The sequence below is a fragment of the Dermacentor andersoni genome, chromosome 1 (genome assembly GCF_023375885.2).
Source record: "Dermacentor andersoni chromosome 1, qqDerAnde1_hic_scaffold, whole genome shotgun sequence".
Lineage (NCBI taxonomy): Eukaryota > Metazoa > Arthropoda > Arachnida > Ixodida > Ixodidae > Dermacentor > Dermacentor andersoni.
The window spans coordinates 101,171,261-101,190,464 of record NC_092814.1 but is presented as its reverse complement, the minus strand read 5'-3'; the positions used below and the strand labels follow the sequence as shown (position 1 = coordinate 101,190,464).

Here is a 19,204-nt window from a genome sequence, read left to right as displayed (position 1 = left end):
CACGAGAGCAGTGGTACAGCATTTGCGATAAACTCAGCGACACCCTGCACCTTGTGTCTGTGTGGCGTCAAGTCCGTGGACTACTTAATCCTTCCCAAGCCAAAACCACCGCACACATGACCCCAACCAAAATTCTGGACGAATACACATCTCCCAACCCCCTTTACCAAGCCGGGCAAAATATATCGCCACTCTCACACAACCTGCATATAAGGACTGCACTGGCCACGAAGCTAATGACACCTCCCTAGCTGCGGACATCACATTAGCCGAACTCAAACAAGCTGTGGCAGCAACCCGTGTAAACACGGCATCAGGCCCAGACAATCTTGCTGTGCACCAACTTCGCTACCTAGCCGACCAAGATTACGAGAACCTACTTAAACTGATGAATGGTGCTTGGCATTCTGGTATGCTATGCTACCCAGAGAATGGAAGACGGCCACAATCACCTTCATCTCCAAGCCGGACAAACTGCATATCACTGACAATCTTTGACCCATTTCCCTCACTTCTTGTGCGGGAAAGCTTATGGAGCGAATAATCCTTTACTAACTTCACACACAACACCTCCTGCCCTCCCTTATTGGGTAAAAGCAACACATTTCAATCCAGGATGCGCTCCTCCAACTCCAGGAAGCAATATTCGCCACCCCCAGCACCACTCAACTGAAGGCGATTCTTGTAGTCGATCTCGAAAAGGCTTTTGATAACATCCATCATGACAGCATGTTAGAGGAGCTCCAAGCAACGCACTGTGGAGCCAGGCTATATAACTACATCCAATGCTTTCTACGCAGCCGTACATACCGTCTCAGCTTAGGTGGCATCCCATCCCCAAACTACGACCATCCCCAACGCGGCATTCCACAGGGCTCTGTACTGTCGCCCACTTTTTCAAGCTCGCCATGTGCCACATACATCGAGCGCTCGTCACCATCCCAGACTTACCCTACACTATATACGCCAATGATATTGCCCTTTGGTTGAATCGCGGCTCAGCAGGTCCCATAAAAGACACCCTGCAACATGCTCTAAACAACATACATCATGCCGCTACCCACATTGGCTTGAGATGTTCCTCCACCAAATCAGTACTACTACTAGTCCATAACCAGCGATGGCAACCGCCACACATAAAACTAGAACATAACAGCCTCCCTATACCACAGCCTAAAACTATTCGCCTCTTGGGACTTCACATCCAGCAAGATGGTGGTGGCTCTGCCACTGTCAATCACCTCCTAAAACAGGGCGAGCAAGTTCTCGGCATGCTCCGTCGTATTTCCAATTCCTCTCGTGGGCTGAAAGAAATGGACATGTTCAGACTCTGCAATGCCCTGTTAATTTCCCACCTCCGCTACCATCTCCCGTACACTCGACTTACACAGCAGCAGAAAACCAAGTTGGACACCTTGATACGTAAAGGTACCAAGTTGGCTATGGAGCTTCCCCTTAACCCTTTCGCTGTCACTGACGTACCGGTACGTCATCGCGCTTCCCCCGCACAGTGTCACTGACGTACCGGTACGTTCTCTGTCGCGCGTTCAAAATTTCGCGCCTGAGCGCAAAGCTGGCGCTCCCGGACTTGGCCACGCCATCTGTTGACTCTTCCTACAAGTTCGTATTTTCGCCCCGGCCTGTGTTAATACACGTATTGAAGAGTACGGTGCGACTGCCACGCCCCCCTCTCTTTTTGCCGAGTGGCGCGGTGGCTCCGCGTTCGCTGGATCATGCGTCGCGCGCGTGGTTATGGGTTCAAGGGTTGTTCTGCCATCTCCGCCGGTTTGAAGGTTTTTATTTTCTTCTGTTGGTGTGTCTGCTACGGCGCGTCAAGTTCAGGCGCACGCGTCGCCGTTGCCTCTCCAAAAAGGGTGACTCGATTGCTGTTTCGCTCTCTCGCCGCACCCTCGTTTCCGACTTGCAGCAGTAAACGTAAAGCCCTTCGAACTTTGTTTTAGCTTTTTTCCATCTCCCTCTTCTTGATCACACAACGTCCCATTTATCTCCGTTGCGCGGGCGACTGAAAGCGCATCCTCCCTGCGCGCGGTTACTTTCGGATAGCTGAGCAGCTCGAGACGTTCGTCTGTTCATCGGAGCGGTGGCTCTTACGATTCAGAATACGAGCCGAGCTCGGCTTTGGACTCGAACAGCGTCTAACGCGACGAAGAGATGAGTTCCGCATCGTCAGATTCGGATGTTGAATGGATGTTATAGTCAGGCTGATGATGATGATGATGTTTACTAATAACAGCTGCAGAACATTAAAATGTGCATATTGCATTGACTATGTTATTTGTATACCAATCATAATCAAAAATAAATTGCTATGTTCATTCCCTGTTATGCTCGCTCCCTGAAACCAAGCCGACACTGGGGGTGCGTCACGGCCAGAAATGGCCGACAGCGAAAGGGTTAATGCCAGCAACCAGCGCCTGCTCGAAATGGGCTGTCACAACACGGCTGATGAACTTGTGGCCATCCACAGAAGCCATCAGGAAATCCACCATCTTCTCACACGACAAGGATGGCGCATTCTCATGCAACTAGGCCACCATGTTCCCCCCCCCCCCCCCTTATATGCTAAGCTACTCTCCTCAATGCTACTCGCTCACAATTTCACATATCACCACTGCGTCGGCACATGCATCCACTACTAAATTCAGCCCGACACATCTAACGCACTGCATACTACATCCGCTACACCGCCCGCAATCCACACCGATCTTACCTTTACACAGATGCCACCACGTCTGGAACACATACGGCCATAGCAGTCACAGATCAACATTCGCATGCCATCCACACAGCCATTCTTCCTCCCATGGACCCATGCACGGCGAAATTGCACGCCATAGCCGCAGCTATCACCCCCGCTTCTTCTGCTTCCACTACCTCTGTACCCATCACATTCACGGACTCCATGGCAGCTTGCCGGTGCCTGATACATAACTCACTCCCGCACAACATCGCTCAACAAATACAACGCGACCTACACTCACATGTTGAAATTGTTTGGATCCCAGGTCCAGGTTTGGATCCCAGAGTGGGCTTGGCAGCAGCACCTCAGGCACAATGCTCAAGAACCCATTTTGCTTCATTGCGCAGGTTTTTACCCTCTTGCTGCCCGCACAACCGCTTTATCTCGGTGAAGGATTCGCCCGATCCCCCTCTTACCAAGCAAATGACGTTGGCTTCGAGCATCCAGCACGAGCTGATTTTTGCTTGATCAAAGACCTCATCTTGACTTCCGTCAACGTGTCTGCGTCTGCGCTGTCAACGGTGACGTCACATCACGGGGACACCATGCCCTATATAAGAAGCTTCCCATCGCCGGTTGCAACCAGTGGGCTTGGCAGCAGCACCTCAGGCACAATGCTCAAGAACCCATTTTGCTTCATTGCGCAGGTTAGTAACTACTTATCTGCCTACTGCTATCGTAGCGACAACCGCTTTTTGTTGCTGCTGCCCAGCCCACTACGTATAAAGAGTGTTTGTGCATACCTTTTTTCTTCCCAAGACGATCTTTTAAAATGCGGTGATATTGAATCAAACCCAGGCCCAGACATGACTGAAAGGGAAATGCTCCAGCAGATTATATTAGGTCAAAGTTCCCTGAAATCGTCTGTCAGTGACATTCTTGCAAAACAGGGCTCCTTTGAGAAAAAAATAAATGGTTTGACCGAGAGAATCAAAAATTTGGAAGACGAGGTGGCAACTATCAACACCGTAAAAGCAGAAGTAGAGCATGTGAGGTCAGCTATTAATAAACTGGAAGCCACTGTATCACACCTGTTAACTAAAACTGACGACTTGGAAAATAGAAGCCGTAGGAATAACTTACTTATTTACGGCATAAAAGAAGAGGAAAGGGAAACAGAGACGGAACTTACGGACAAAATAACAAAGGACATTCTTAGCGAAAAACTTGGTGTTACGATAAAGAGCATGCAAAGATGCCATCGAATAGGTAGGAAATCAAACAGGAATCGTCCTGCCATCATAAATCTACATGACTACCGAGAGAAGACTTTAATAATGAAGGCATGCCCGAAATTGAAAGGTTCAGAATATTCAGTCAGCGAAGACTACTCGAAAAGAATTCGTGATGTCAGAAAGAAATTATGGGAAAGCGCATCACAGGAAAAGATTAATGGGGCTAAAGTTAAGCTGGTTTTTGATAAGTTAAGCATTAACGGTGATATGTTTGGATGGGATAATGCAAAAAACAAGCGATATAAAATCCCGAAGAACCATAAATGACACCACAAAGAGACCAGCCCTGCATTCAAAATCTTAAACATAAACTGTCGTAGCGTCGTCAGTAAAGCTGTAGAACTTGAGGGCATGCTGTTCTCGCATGATGCAGACGTTGCCATGCTTACAGAGACGTGGTTGAGCAGTGAAATATTTGACAGTGAGTTTGTTCCTAAGGGCTATAAGGTCTTTCGGGATGACCGCGACAGAAGAGGTGGAGGAGTGGCCATTTTGTACAAATCATCAATACAACTTTTTAGTATGCCCGATGCGCAAGATATTGAAGCTGTCTTTTGCAAAGCATACATCAACAAGGTCCGCTTCATCCTTGGTGTTTTTGATAGGCCTCCAAACTCTTCTGCTGCGCTACTTGAAAACTTAAGGGAATATATGCACTGCCATGTAAAATCAGATGACAAAATACTACTGGCAGGGGACTTTAATCTACCAAACATTGATTGGCACACCTTTTCATTGCATTCTGCTCACAGTATATATAACACAATCTTTGATATTGTATTCACGTTTGACTTACTGCAAATCGTAAATAATTTCACGACAGTACAGAGAACCGTAGGCTCAATTCTGGACTTATTTTTTGTAAGTGGCGCCATCCGAAATGCGATAACCTATGAAGTGACAAACGGCATTTCTGATCACAAAGCTGTCTTGTTGAGCTTGTCAAATGTCTACCCTGATCACAAAAACGGTGTTCATTTGTTTCCCAATTTTTCTCGTGCTGATGATGAATCTATTCTGGATATGCTTGCATTCTACTTCGATGACTTCAGAAACAGTACTTCTAATGTAAATGACTTATGGCTTTCTTTTAGGGGAATTGTCTCCGAATGTATCCAACGTTTCGTTCCCACAATTGCAAAATCTTCTGTGCACCGTAACCCATGGATTTCTCGCGAGACGTTACGCTTACAGCGAAGGCTTAAAAGGTTAAAAGTGAAAGCCAGAACAAATGTAACCTTAAAATCTATTGTAGAAGGCACTTCAGAACAACTAAAACAAAATAATTTGCGACAAAGAAAAATATTACGGAACGATCCTGCCGTCATTTATTAAAACGACTCCCGAGAGATTCTGGCGCCAAATCACACCTAAATCTTCTTCTACCAGTGGGTTCATGATAGACGGCAAATGTGTAAGTGATGAGACAGTCGTTTGTTCTGTTTTTAACAAATTCTTCCAGTCGGTATTTACCAAAGATAATGGTTGCCTTCCCAACTTTTCTATATCGCTTCCTGTTATATCTGACGTCATTTCTGAGAGCGGCGTTTTTAATTTGCTATTGAACATTGATACTAAAAAGTCACCAGGACCAGATAAAATACCAAACGCGTTTTTAAAGCGTTATGCGGAATGGTGTGCTAAGTACCTGTATGTCGTATTCACCAGGTCATTACGCGATGGTTCCCTACCGGATGAGTGGAGGACAGCCGAAATCAAACCTTTACATAAATCCGGGAAAAAAACACACATTGGCAATTACCGACCAGTATCTCTTGCATCTACATCATGCAAAATTTTAGAGCATATAATTCATAAACACATTAGGTTTCTTAGAAGAGCACAAGGTACTTACAGATGTCCAACATGGTTTCAGGCATAGGTTTTCTACATGTACTCAATTAGTTGAGACTGTTCACGATCTTGCACAGACAATTAATGAAGGGAAGCAAACAGATATTGTGTTCATGGATTTTCATAAAGCATTTGACAAGGTATCACATAACAAATTAATCCATAAATTAGGGCATTATATAAAAAATGAACAGATACATGGATCAGAGCCTATCTTACTAACAGACACCAATTTGTCATCTTAAACAATACTTCTAACAACACAGAGGTTGCGTCTGGAGTCCCCCAGGGATCCGTTTTGGGACCACTTTTATTTCTATTATTTATAAATGATATAGTCGCAGAACTTTCAGTTTCCGTGAAACTTTACGTAGATGACTGTATTTTGTATGAAAAGATATCTTCTGTTGATGATCAGGTGCGTCTAAATAATGACCTGGCAAACGTCACTGCTTGGTGCGAACAATGGCAAATGTCTATTAATTTTGAAAAAACTGTTTTTATGAGAATCACACATAAGAAAGAACCTCTTCAATTTGCATATAATGTTGACAACGTATCTCTATCAGAGGTAGGAGAGTACAAATATTTGGGCCTATGGATAACCAATGAGCTTTCCTGGACGAAGCACATAGATACTGTTGTTGCAAATTCTTTGCGTAAACTTTTTCTTGAGACGCTCACTGAAATCATCTACGTCTGGTGTTCGTTTACTGGCGTACAATTCTTACATTCGTCCGTTGTTGGAATATGCCGTAATTATTTGGGACCCATTCACTTTAACCAATATTAAAAAACTGGAACGTGTACAGCATAAGGTAGTTAGGTTTGTTTTTAATTCATACAGCCGCGCGTCTGTTGGTGAGCTCATAAGACGCAGTGGATTATCCCCGGTGACTGTGCGCAACCGTTTCTGTCAATTAAAGTTCCTCTTTCAACTTGTAAACGGGCATTATAAGGTTAACACTTCCAAGTTCTTTACTTACTCATCAGGTTATAACACGAGACGAAGGCATGCTTTATCGATAACCCCCATGAACGCATGGAATAACTGTTTCAAATATTCTTTTTTTTCTAGGACAATAACAGACTGGAATAATCTTAATTCTGATATTGTTACCCAGAATTCCTTATCAATGTTTGAAAAATGCTTGCAAATGTTATGAATTCGTGTGCGTTATCTGCTTGTGTGCTTTTTTCTTGTATGTTATGTATTCTTCACCAATGTCTGAAAATGCCTGCATATGTGATGAATTTTGTATGTGTTCACATGCTTGTATATTTCTATGTATACCCACCCTGCTATGATCTGCTTTCAGATCGCAGTATCTATAAATAAATAAATAAATAAATAAATAAACCAGGGTATGTCGGGTAATGAAAGAGCTAACCCGCTCGCCCGAGAAACTCTTTTTTGGGCTCCCGTCATCCCTGGATCTACCTAGACGAGCACCACAGCTTCACCTTCCATCGAGCCATACAAGCGTTCCCGCCGTTTATTCCCTGCCCTACACCCCCACATAAGATGTCAACAAGGCACCATCATCCACAGAGCACAAACAGACACCCTTCCAACCTCAGCCCGCCTTCACCTTCTCCAAGGTCTCGCAGAATATCCCCCTCCTTGCATACACTGCGGCGACCAGCCAAACACCTATCATATTTTGTGGATATGCCACCCACGCCCTCCTACTTTCTTATCCCACCTCTTTATCCCTACCACCAAACCCCGGGTAGCTGACTACAGCTACTACATATCAGGAACAGGAATACCTGGTAGCGTACATCTCAACCACCATCAAGTTGGCTGACAGAGGCAGCCTGGACTGAGGCCACCTGCATGGTAATCCACTGAGCAACAATAAAGCTTTCTCTCCCCCCCCCCCCCCTCTACCTCTCAGGGAGAAGATAACGGTGGCCAGCGAGAGTACAAGCTCTACGTAAGGCCTACGAAGGACCAAGAAAAAGAGAAGTCAGAAACACCGACGTGGCAAAGTAAAGAACAGAGCGACCCACACTGTCAGGGTGATAAAAGGCCAAGAAGAAAAGGTAGCAGAGGCCTTGCTAAACACTCCAGACATCGACTGCGTGGAAGACACAGCGATAGCCCTGGCAGCAACGACAGAGGATGATCACAAGATCACAAAGCAAGAGGATGATCACATCACAGTCATCACGGACTCACAAACAGCATGCAGAAATCACCAAAAGGGCCATATTTCCAAACAAGCCCTTAGCATCCTCGAGAAACTAGACAATTTTCAAGAAATATAGATTGTCTGGGCCCCGGGATGCAAGTCCCTGGCAGTTAATGTAGCGACTCACGCTGCTGCCCAAGATCTCATTCTCCGGGCTATCCCACTGGGTTCATGAGCCATGGCAGACGCCATCCTGGCCCACTATAGACTAGGTAGAAGGACCTACCCAGCCCCGCATCCCAAGGTGACCAAAGAAGAGTTGGTGATGTTCCAGAAACTACAGACCGACACATTTCCACACGGCCCCCTGCTGCATGGCACCCTACTGCACGGCACCCTGCTGTATGCCATGTATCCTACGAGCTATAGTTACAAGTGCACCTTCTATTCTGCACCCAATACCCTCTACCACATGGTATGGGAGTGTGGGCAAAACCCATCGACACCACGCATCACCGGACCAACCATCGAGCAGTGGGAAGCCCAGCTGACAAGCTCGAGCCCTGACGACCAGCATTGTCTAGTGAGCAGGGACAAGCTATTGGCTCAGGCCCACGGCATCTTGGATTAGGGACGGCGGTCACCTCGGACGATTTGATCGTTAGCTCATTTCTACAGACAGACAGACAGACAGACAGACAGACAACAAACTTTATTTCATCCTGAGGAGCTACTGTCAGGACCTCCTAACGGGAGGCCATTGTAGCTGCTGGCCGCACCCACGTAAAGGACAGAACGCCGTGACGCTCCGCTCTTTCCTGGGCCCTCTGGATAGCCTGGGCTTGCTTTCGGAGTACCGTGCTTCTGATGGCCTCCTCCCATTCGGCCTCTACAAATAAACTTTATTCCTCCTTCTCTAAACATTGCCAAAAATGCCCTGTTCTGCATGTTGGGTGTTCCATTGAGTAGACCTTTTGAAGTGTGCTTTAAAGGAATAAAACCAGTTAGAGATGAAACCAAAGCTTACCGCCCAACAGTTGCTGACGTTTACTTCTAATTATCATCCTTCAGATGTGGCATCGTAAATCTGACAATGTAATGCTCCGATTTACTGCTGATGCTCAATCACAAAAATTTGATGTTGATGCGCACCAATCACAAGCTGCATACTTTTTTTTTTTTCAGAAGTGGCGAAAGGTAAATTTTCACTATGACACACATACCTTAGTTTACTCAAAGTTACATCAAAAGACACATTTTTGGATTGGGTAATAAAACAGAAACTGATTCTTAAATCCCTTTTCCTGGGCTACTTAACAAATATTGCTATGTATCTGAGGAACTATTTCAACATGGTGAAATCGACGTCATCAGCCACCAGTAATCTATCTGAATTTAAAACTTTCAGTGTATAAACAAACATTATGTCACAGCCCTGTGAGGGGCCCTTTAAAAGGACACTAAATAGCAACACTAAATCAATTTAGACCAGAAAGCATTACCTGAAAAGTAGGATGTACCAATAATCAAAAGTTTGAATATGAATTGAATAGTAATTATTCAATTCATAATCAACTACCAAATTCACTATTCAAGCTGTCAAATATTTGTTTTTGTTTGAATATAAGGAACAACAGCATTTAAGGGGTTCTACAGGGACAATGACAGGTGCAAATGGTGACTGTTACGAATGATTCTGCCACAGAGGAGCAGCCACAGTTGCTGTGCAGAGGCACCAGTTGTTCGACAAATGCGTGCAGTAGCCATAACTTTGGCTAAAAAATCTTTAGTCATTCAATAAGAATGTCTTGCCTTTAGCACGTTTCAACACTGTTTTCTCAATTTAAGGAAAACAATTTACTATTTGGACAATCTTGCTGCGTTTGCGTCCTTTTAAAACAATGTGTGGTGCTGCAGTACTACATTTTGCTTCTTCAATGAACACAGCACACCCTTGCATCTGGCGACATGCTGTTCCTGTGTTTCATTACTGTTATTGTGTTGGTGCACCGGATACAATCTATGAGCTCCTCAGTTGACCAGTAGTCAGCTTTGAACGGCATTACATGTATGAAATGATGTAAACAAGCCTTTTTTTTATCTCAAATGCCCTCTCCCCACCTCCCATCTTTTAAATTTGTTGTTTAGAATTTAGAAAATTATCTACATTCATTTTAATATTCGAACGGCTTTCTTTCTTCAAATATTCATATTCAATTTGATCTAAAAATTTCACTATTTGAACAGTTGTACTCAAAAGACTATTTTAATCCATTTGGCCTAGATTTTTCTAGGCCAAATGGATTAAAATAGGACACTGGACAAAATAATGGTTACATGTCCTTTACATGAATTCTGCACTGAAGTCTCTGCATTGGTACAGTCAGTGTGACATAACAAACTTGAGTGTGTTTTCTTGCTTTTGGGCTATTTTTTTCTTAAATTGCTAGGATGAGGCGTTGGTTCTTCTGGAATGCAATGAGTCCCTCTTTACCAGTAAACAATTAACTTGACCCACGCAGCTGCTGTCAAAATCCATGACACCATGGTGAGCAATCGCAAAAAGTTCAAGGCAGCGTCACCACCCACGTTTTGATTTTGCATCTTTTATGACCTAACTAAGCCTCCTCTCACAGTGAAAGGGTAATAGGTACTCCTTGCAGTATGCTTCAGCATGCAATAACAGAAAAATTATTAACATTTCTGGAATCTAACTCTTATTTACTAGGTTTCAATGAGGTTCTCAAAAAAATTACTCTTGCGATGCATGCCTACCCTTTAGCCATAAAGTTTTTCCAGCTTCATCTAATGGAATACTAGCTGACTGCATGTATCTAGACTTCGCAAAAGGCCATGCTCCTCTGCAGTTGACTGTGGCTTAACTCAAGGCTCAGTGCAAGTCATTAATGACTGTCCAGACAACTCATCCATAAAGTGGTTTGCCAACGAATGTCATATTTCATAGAATAACTAATGAAAATTATCACTCTCTTCTTCAAGCCAATCATAACGTACCTAAGCGATGTAGTAGGTGGCTAATTACCTTCAACATAGCCAAATAGACAACCTCGCACTTTCCCAAGTCTTCTGAACTTATAGACTATTCTGTAAATGAAACCATAATTAAAGTGTTTTAGTACTTACAAATACCTTGGCATTTACATATCCAATGATCTGTCATAATATTTACACACAACCTACATTGCTAACAACTCTAATGACACCCTATGTTATCTGCACCAATACTTTCATCAAGTAACCACATTACACTACATTTATGCTAGATCAAATGTCAATATGCCCAAAGCTTGTGAATGCTTCAGCCATATCGATCCCAGGACCCCACCCTTAGGATATGTTCAGAACTGACCAGCTCATTTTATGCTGAATACATGTTCCCATTCTTAGTGCCACCTTAATAAAACCCATTAATTGATTTCCATATTTGATGAGAAAAATTTCATGTCAATTTTTCATAACATTTTCTTTCATAATCAAACACTTCGATGTGAATACATCTCAAACCCTTTGCATTTGTCATCTGCATTGACCACTCAAATATCTAATCATTTCTTTCCTGCCAGGATAATTGCATTTGAAATTATTTTTCCGAAGACAAGGAGAGTATGGAATCACCTTCACTCCACCCTCTTAGATGTTGCCATAAAAGAAGGAATATTGTTCATGTCTGGAGTCCTTGTTTTTTTATGTAGCTGCAGATCATGTTTCCTTTTTACTTCATTTGTTTTTGCTTACAACATTATTTTTACCTACCCATCTAAAAGTAAAACAAACTTGCGTTGGAAGGGTCTTTGAATGTGTTCTCAAAATTGCAAAAAGTTGCTGTGGCAATAGAGCCACCATGGGTTGTGATCATCAACCACCTCTGAGTGGCATGCTGTAAAACTAGCTAGCTTCCTAAGTAATTACTGAACAAGTGAAATGAAAAAATTTTCATAAAACTTGTTCAGCCATACACAAGTTTGGTTCTGTTACGACTTTGCACCAGTGCCACCACTATTACGACTTTGAGGTGGTCCCACAGCGCTCGTCACCCGTTTCGTGACAGAGCGTTGGTAGCGAAGACTCCGAGTCAGGCGTCGGTGAGAATTACAAAAGGGACTTTATACACTATATACAGGTCATTATACAGGACATGAAGGGATCGGCACTGGGGCCGAGAGCTCACAGCAAACGCGACTGTTCCCGCACGGCGACGTACGGCGAAAATGCGTGACATCTCACTCCAGTCGAGAGCGCCACTCTGCTCCCGGTGGGTTGGCGGATCCGGTTTTTCAGGCGGCCGCCTCGCGGCTTTATAATCCCTGAGAAACCATTGTCACTCAAATGGCCCAATACAAAGCGAGCACTCGACGGTCGTCCGAGAGGTCCAACCAGCGACCGCGCTGGCCCCCCCCCCCCCCCCCCCCCCCGTTCAAAGTTGGCGGGCGCGGTGACCTCCAGGCAAGGGGAGGTACGGCGCCGGGCTGTCTGGCACTTGGCGGCACGTTTGAACATGTTGCTCGCCGATGCTTCTCCGCAGGACACCGCTGCCTGACGGCTCAGCATCTTGACTTGTCAAGGGAGAATTAGGGCGCTGTGCCTTTCGGCGCAGCCCCGGGTTTGTCCAAAGGGCGCTCGCAGGATAAATTCTGCATCTTGTAGATTCGGAATCCGGGCTGGTGGTAATGGCACAACAGTTCTTTATATACAATCACTCCTTGCAAATGCAATGCCTCATCTTTACATTCAAAACTCCACTGCATAAATACCCATTTGAAGCATAACTCGTAGTAGTCATCGAAGTATTATAGTATCCCTTTAAAGGGCCCCTCACCAGCTCTGGCCATTTTAAGCTGGCAAGCGCAGTGCACACAATGCGCACTAACGATCATGTCTGCTAAGTATTACATCCCCACACGCTGCAGAAAGCATGTAAATTTCAAACCAAATGCCATTTGCCCTTCTCTCGGTGCCGTGCTCCCAGCCGGAGAGTCGAGTTATATCGCGCAAGTGTGCCTATGTACATGGCAGTGCTATGAGGTCACTCAAAGTGACACGTGATTTCAATAATTATTCAAGGCAACATTAGTTATTTGATTAATCGGTTGCTTCAATAGACGAATTAAAGTTTAGAAAAATAACAAAACATACAAACTGAATGTCTGCGTTTTTTTGTTTTACTTTGTACCATAGCAAGAGAGATGTATTTCCGTTTTGTCTGCTCGTTCCCATGTCGTGTAAGTCGCACACGCAAAGAACGAAACTATCTCATTTTCTACCGCGTTCCAGTGCCACAATCATACTCTTTCAATCTCTCATGCCTACATTCCCCGTGATTGTGGTGCTGATCAGGTGTTCTCGTTCAGACCACACAAAATCATCCACCACTCGAAACGAGACAAACGCAGCAGCTTGCGCCAGACCGTTACCGGAAGCGCCCCAGTCAGTAAAAAACATGCAAGAGAGAGAAAAAAAGAAAGAAGGCGGGGCCCGTGACATATTCTTCACGCAATCCTTCAGCTCCGGTATGGGAGAAAGCAGGGGGGGAGAACTTTCACTTGCCGAAGCTAGACGGGGCAAGCGGAGAAAGTGTTTATGTTGGTGGTGACGCTCGCCTCCTGAAATCATGGGTTCACACCATTTCAAATATTTCTATCTCTGCCATTAATGAACTAATTTGAAGAATTGTTGCAGTAGAACACTCCTTAGAGGGCATGTAACAACTTCCAGCATACAACCAAAATTTGCTGTGGCCTGGTGAGGAGCCCTTTAAACTGGCCTCACGAGTACAGCAAGTGAATAAACATTTGTCTTAGCCTTAAGTCGAGGTTCAATCCAATCTACTCAGCAGTGGTACAGCAGTACCCATCAGCTACACTCAAGTTCGTAATCCTTGTACATAAGTTATACAATAAAAAAAAATCCTGCAATGATCTGATCCAGTCTAATTTGGAAGGCTGTAAGCATAGCTAGAAAAATATCCTTTTAGATCCACAGAGTGGCTTCATATAACATTAAAATGGGGCCTGCAAAGGGGCTCATACCTGTTACATATAAACTTCACTTGATTTTATGCTCTGCTCATCTGTCAATGGACAATTCAAGAATTCTACTAAAGTTTTATACATGAACCCACACTTATCCCTATAGGGTGTATGCACTGAAACTCGGCCACGATGTGGCACTGTGGTGCCTTGACCAAACTGCTACAAGTCGTCATATTAGTAGTTGCTCCACAGGAGACAACAATGCGATCTGCGCAGTGTTATGCAAAGATTTATTTTATTACGTGTGGTTCCGCTACTGCAATACAACTGGTCTTAAATGTTTCACTTGATGGTGTAGGTGCGAGCTTAGCATAAATATATCAATAAATCTCCAAGTATGTGCTTACATGAGGAGGCACTAAATTGCAGTGGTACATTGTTTCATAGTTGTTCCAACAAGAAGCAAGCACAATGATGTCAGCACTAAATGAAGGGTTCCTATGTGCCTATGTAGCCGAATGTGTGAACAAGCCTCTGCAATTCTGGCTGTGCAGGTACACAGCACTTACACTGAACTCCATTGGGCTTCAGCAACAGCCTGTATTCCTGCAACGATTCTTCATAAATGCATGAGGGTAGCTTTTACAACGGAAGATGAACAGCTTATCTGTACTTCATTCCAAAGGCCAGTGTAAAAGCCAGCACATGTTAGTGATTTAGTGATTTTAGAGGCAATTGAAGTGATGCAAGCCTGCAAAGACAATGATCAAGCAAAACAAACAATCCCTGTTTGTTTTGCCCTGCCAAACGCTCAGTTCTAGACGACTACAAGTTGCAGGCAAAATGGGGTTCACATTTTCCAAGACGACGATGTTGCCATCATGGAGAAACAAATTTCACCTGTGATTCGGGAGGTGATCAAACTCATACAGTTGCCTGCTTAAATTATTGTGCCGCTCAGCATTGCGCTCCATCCACATTTCATGCGCAGATAACTATGCTGCATGATTTTGCAATGTTTAAAAGCTTGTGTGCCGGCCAAGCTGCACACAGACAATTGCGTGCAGTTGCACGCACTCAATGCAAATTCCATTTATATGACTTGGTGGCAAAGCGAGGGCTGCTTCCCACTGCCAGCATGAGCATTGTGCGCAATTCTGGCTGTGTACCTGTTAGGGTTCACGGGCTTGTGCAGGCTGGCCTAAACGCTGAACTAATTTTTCATCTTCTGTAAGGGTCACCTTCATGCATTTAGGGAGAAGTCGTTTCGAGCATATGGGCTGCTGCTGAAGCCCAATGCAGTTCAATGTAAGCACCCTGCACCTGCACAACCTGAATCGCAGAGGCTTGTTTACACATTTGGCTATGTAGGCAGTCACAGAAAGCCGCTTTCAAATGCTGACATTGTTGCACTTGTTCCTAGACCTATTAGAATAACCCTAAATCATACCACTGCAAATGCGCCCTGCCAAGGAAGCACGTATCCTCGGAGATCAAATAATATATTAAGGCTTCCCTCACACCTGCACCCCCATGCTCACTATTGCACATTCGCACAGCACATCCAGTGAAACATTTAAGACTGACTGTCTTGCAGCAGCAAAACGACACGTGTGATGCAATAACCAAGTGCATTACATGTAATAAAATATCAGACCTTTGCGTAACACCAGGTAGTGCTTGTATGCTGCGAAGCAACCACAAATATGACGATTGCCACCAGTTTGGGTCAAGGCACCGCAGTAGAGTTTCAGTGCAAACACCCTATTCCATACATCACCCTCTCATCAGAGATCCAAACCAAGCAGATTTACCTGCTACTGAATAAACTAGGTGATGCAATTTCAGTGCTAGTTTCACGCTCATGCAGAGGGAGCCTTGAATTTCCTTGAAGATTTCAATACCTACTTCTTTCAAGTGCACGACATGCCACAAACTGTGTTTGCATGAAGTGTGCACTCACGCAAAACAAATGGGAGATGTGGAGATGCTGCTGTGTTTCACTCATCAACCCTTTGAGGTGCCGATTGATTATGTCCAGTGAAAATTTAGTTTCATGACACTTTTTGTATCTTCAGGATCATGAAAAGCATAGTACCTTAGAACAGATTAAAAAATTTTTTATTCTTCATTGAGTTTTGTCAATCTTACAGAATGGAGACTCCCTTAGAGAACTCTACACAGGAACTCCAGATATGAGAACACCAAGTATTTCATGTCTACCATAAAAAGCCCCCGTATAACCACTTGAAATGTAAGCTCAATGCAAAACATTGTGAAAAACAATAAAGAAAGGAACCCGCTGCACAGTATGACATACACCAACAGCGAACACCCAGCTGTCTACCTTCCAACTTGTTTTACTAAAACATTTTGCACATATCATTCAAACTTACAGAACAATTACAATCAGAAGTGTTTCAAGGTACATGCGACACATTTTAAATATTATTTTCATTGGTGCCTTTGATTTTGATGCAATATCTTGGTGTGCACAATTGTGCACACAGTGTCTCTAGGGGTTGAAGAAATAATGAAGTGCAGCACATTTATTGCTAATTGTGAAAGTGCAGGCAAATCGAGCAGACCTCAGTTCTTCCCTTTGTCCTTGTCCTGCCACAACTAATATTGGTGGATAGTCATATCTGCACATGCAGCCAGTCGTACATTTTATGTAGTGTGCATATGCTGGTGATCTTCGTTCCTGATTGAAAGCTTACAATGACTTAACAGCATTCACAAGTGTTTGTAGCAGTAGGATGGAGTTGTTATTGGTTTCTATTCATTAAAGAAAGCAGAACAGGCTGTAGCATACGCGAAGTACAAATTCCGTGGACACCTAGCGTCGGGATACACACCACTGTTATGGAGGAGAAACAATGAGCGCGTTTCATTAAGTGGGGCGCGGTTTCTGCGAAAAATAAATGAAAATTCCCGCGTGGTGGGCACCCGTGACCTGCAAATGAGCGAATCACCGTACTGCTGACACAATATCACAAACTGCAACTCTGACTTCTACCACGCGTACCAAAGCACTGGAAATTTCGGCTTTTTTGCAGATCCCATAGCATTGCGAATCCGACAGTACATGCCACACAGGCTTTCAGTATTTATAAACGTAAAGCATGAAAACATCACTTACTTTAGTTATCCTAGACTCGTTTTCCTAATCGAATTCACTCCAATAAGCCAAACGGGAACTGTGTGCCTTGCACTGCAGATATTTTTAAATCGATGCAGCAAGATACCCCATTCTACTGGCTTTAGTGCATACAAATGTTACCCCAAAAGTATGCAAGCGCTTACGCTCAGAGCCTGGGTATGCATTTCGCCCTTCTTTAAATGAGTGGGAAACACGCCGGTAATGTATTCGGCAAATTAATTAACGGTCGTAAATTATTATGCAAGGTCATAAAACACGCACAATGGACAGACGTTTTGCCGATCGAAGGCTATATCTACGACAGCACATCAACAAGACCAACAAGTAATTTTTGGCAACTAACCTCATTTCGAGACAATCTTGATCCGTGCCACGTCCTTAGAAGACCTCTTTCAAGTCGCCTTCCCATCTGAAGATACCTGCTCGCCATCGCGACTAGCGCAGACCTCACGTGAATGTCGACGATCGCAACAGCGCGCTCTTGCTTCTTTTAAAGATTTTTTTGTTCACTTTATGAACATCTCGTAGTACAGTCCCGAACAACACAATCGAAACTGTTTTCGATCAGAAGTGCATTGCATCAGGAAAACCACGCCAGTTCCAGTTGCACCGCACTACGAAACACTACATGCATGCATGCTTTAACAAGCAGCAGAACGCTGCGCACCAGAAGAAACTAATCTTCTGTTTTCACAATTTGTATGCTAGAGAGCGCAGCCAACTGTCAGAAGAAAAAATATAGTGCGACACAACTTGTAGTAATAGAACAACTAAATAATTTAGTAAATAACTTTATTTAAGACTATGACAGTGTTCACATTTCAACGTCTACCGGCGACGAGACGACCTTTTTCACAGTAATAAAAGCTAGTCTCGAAGGCCATGCTTTCGCTGAATTTTCCTACAACTACGCCAACGGCCATCCAACGGCGGTACGCATATAAACGGGCATGCAATCAAAGTAGTGATCGAAAGAGAAAAAATTTGTGACGTCACGACCACCATGTCGACCAAGAGTTTTGATTGCAGATTTGGTTTTCCTGATACAGTGGATAAAATCAGAATGCACGTGTTTTTGCATTTCACCCCCACCGAAATGCGGCTGCCGCCACCAGGATCGAACCCGCGACCTCGAGCTCAGCAGCGTGCGCCACACACTCTAAGAAAATTTTGCACATTTTGAGTGCATATCTTGTCCCCAAACATTAATCAATACGTCTGTCTTGCTTGCGTTTCCTCTCTTGAAAATTCTGCACTCGCTACTTGGGCGCTATTCTCGACCCGGCATGGCGGCTGCACGCCATTATCCTAAACACACGGAGTGATCCTAAAGGTCCTAAATGTTGACTCTCTGATTGGCTGTGGAGAGCTCACGTGGCTTGAAATTTGTGCCCAGAAACGGAAGTTTTGCAAAATGCAATTTTGCTTTTTCATGAAGGTGACGAAACGTGACGTGGAGCTGCAAATTTTATCAACTAATGACATGACATGAAAGAACCTTATTTGAGTCCTGAGGGACTGAGATCTTGGGGAGCCAAAACCGAAGGCTCCCGAAGATCAACCCAAGCAACAAAAAGACCGTGGCAAAAAGTCGGCCCGACGTCTCCGGCCGACTGCAAAACGGTTGGCCCGACCTCGGCAACCAAGGGCGGCCCAGCTTTGGGGATTGACATTGGCCTAACGTCGGCCGATCGTCGGCAATCGATGTAGGCCCGACCACTGTGGCCGACCTGGCCGACGGCGTCCCATACGAGGCCCTACCAAGGCTTTAGGTACGTAGTCAGTCGGCCAGCCGTAGGGCCATTCTATTTGGCCAACGCAGCCGAGCGCATGCCACACGCGGGCCAGCCATGGCCCTGACGACAATAATGGTCGGCATTGCACCGGCCCGGTGCTGAAAGCCGACGTTGCTTTTGACGCCCCGAATAATCGTAGCATTTGCATCATGCACTTACAACAGCATGCGCATCATGCATCACGCTTGTGTGGTGGCCGGCATAGAAGTACCAGACGAAAGCCAACGCTTTTTTATACTTTTCATGCCACATAAATGCCAGGCAAAA

At 44.5% G+C, this 19,204-nt stretch overlaps 1 protein-coding gene across 2 annotated transcripts in view; it reads right to left on the bottom strand.

The window, feature by feature from the left end:
* Positions 1-17,802, bottom strand: part of Afg3l2 (AFG3 like matrix AAA peptidase subunit 2) — a 138,911-nt gene extending 121,109 nt beyond the window's left edge. For both annotated transcript variants that reach the window (XM_050193342.2, XM_050193343.2), the window contains exon 1: positions 17,485-17,802. In XM_050193342.2, coding sequence (XP_050049299.1) covers positions 17,485-17,571 — 87 coding nt within the window. In that variant the 5' untranslated portion in view covers positions 17,572-17,802. The remainder of the gene's footprint in view (positions 1-17,484) is intronic.
* Positions 17,803-19,204: the final 1,402 nt, after the last annotated feature.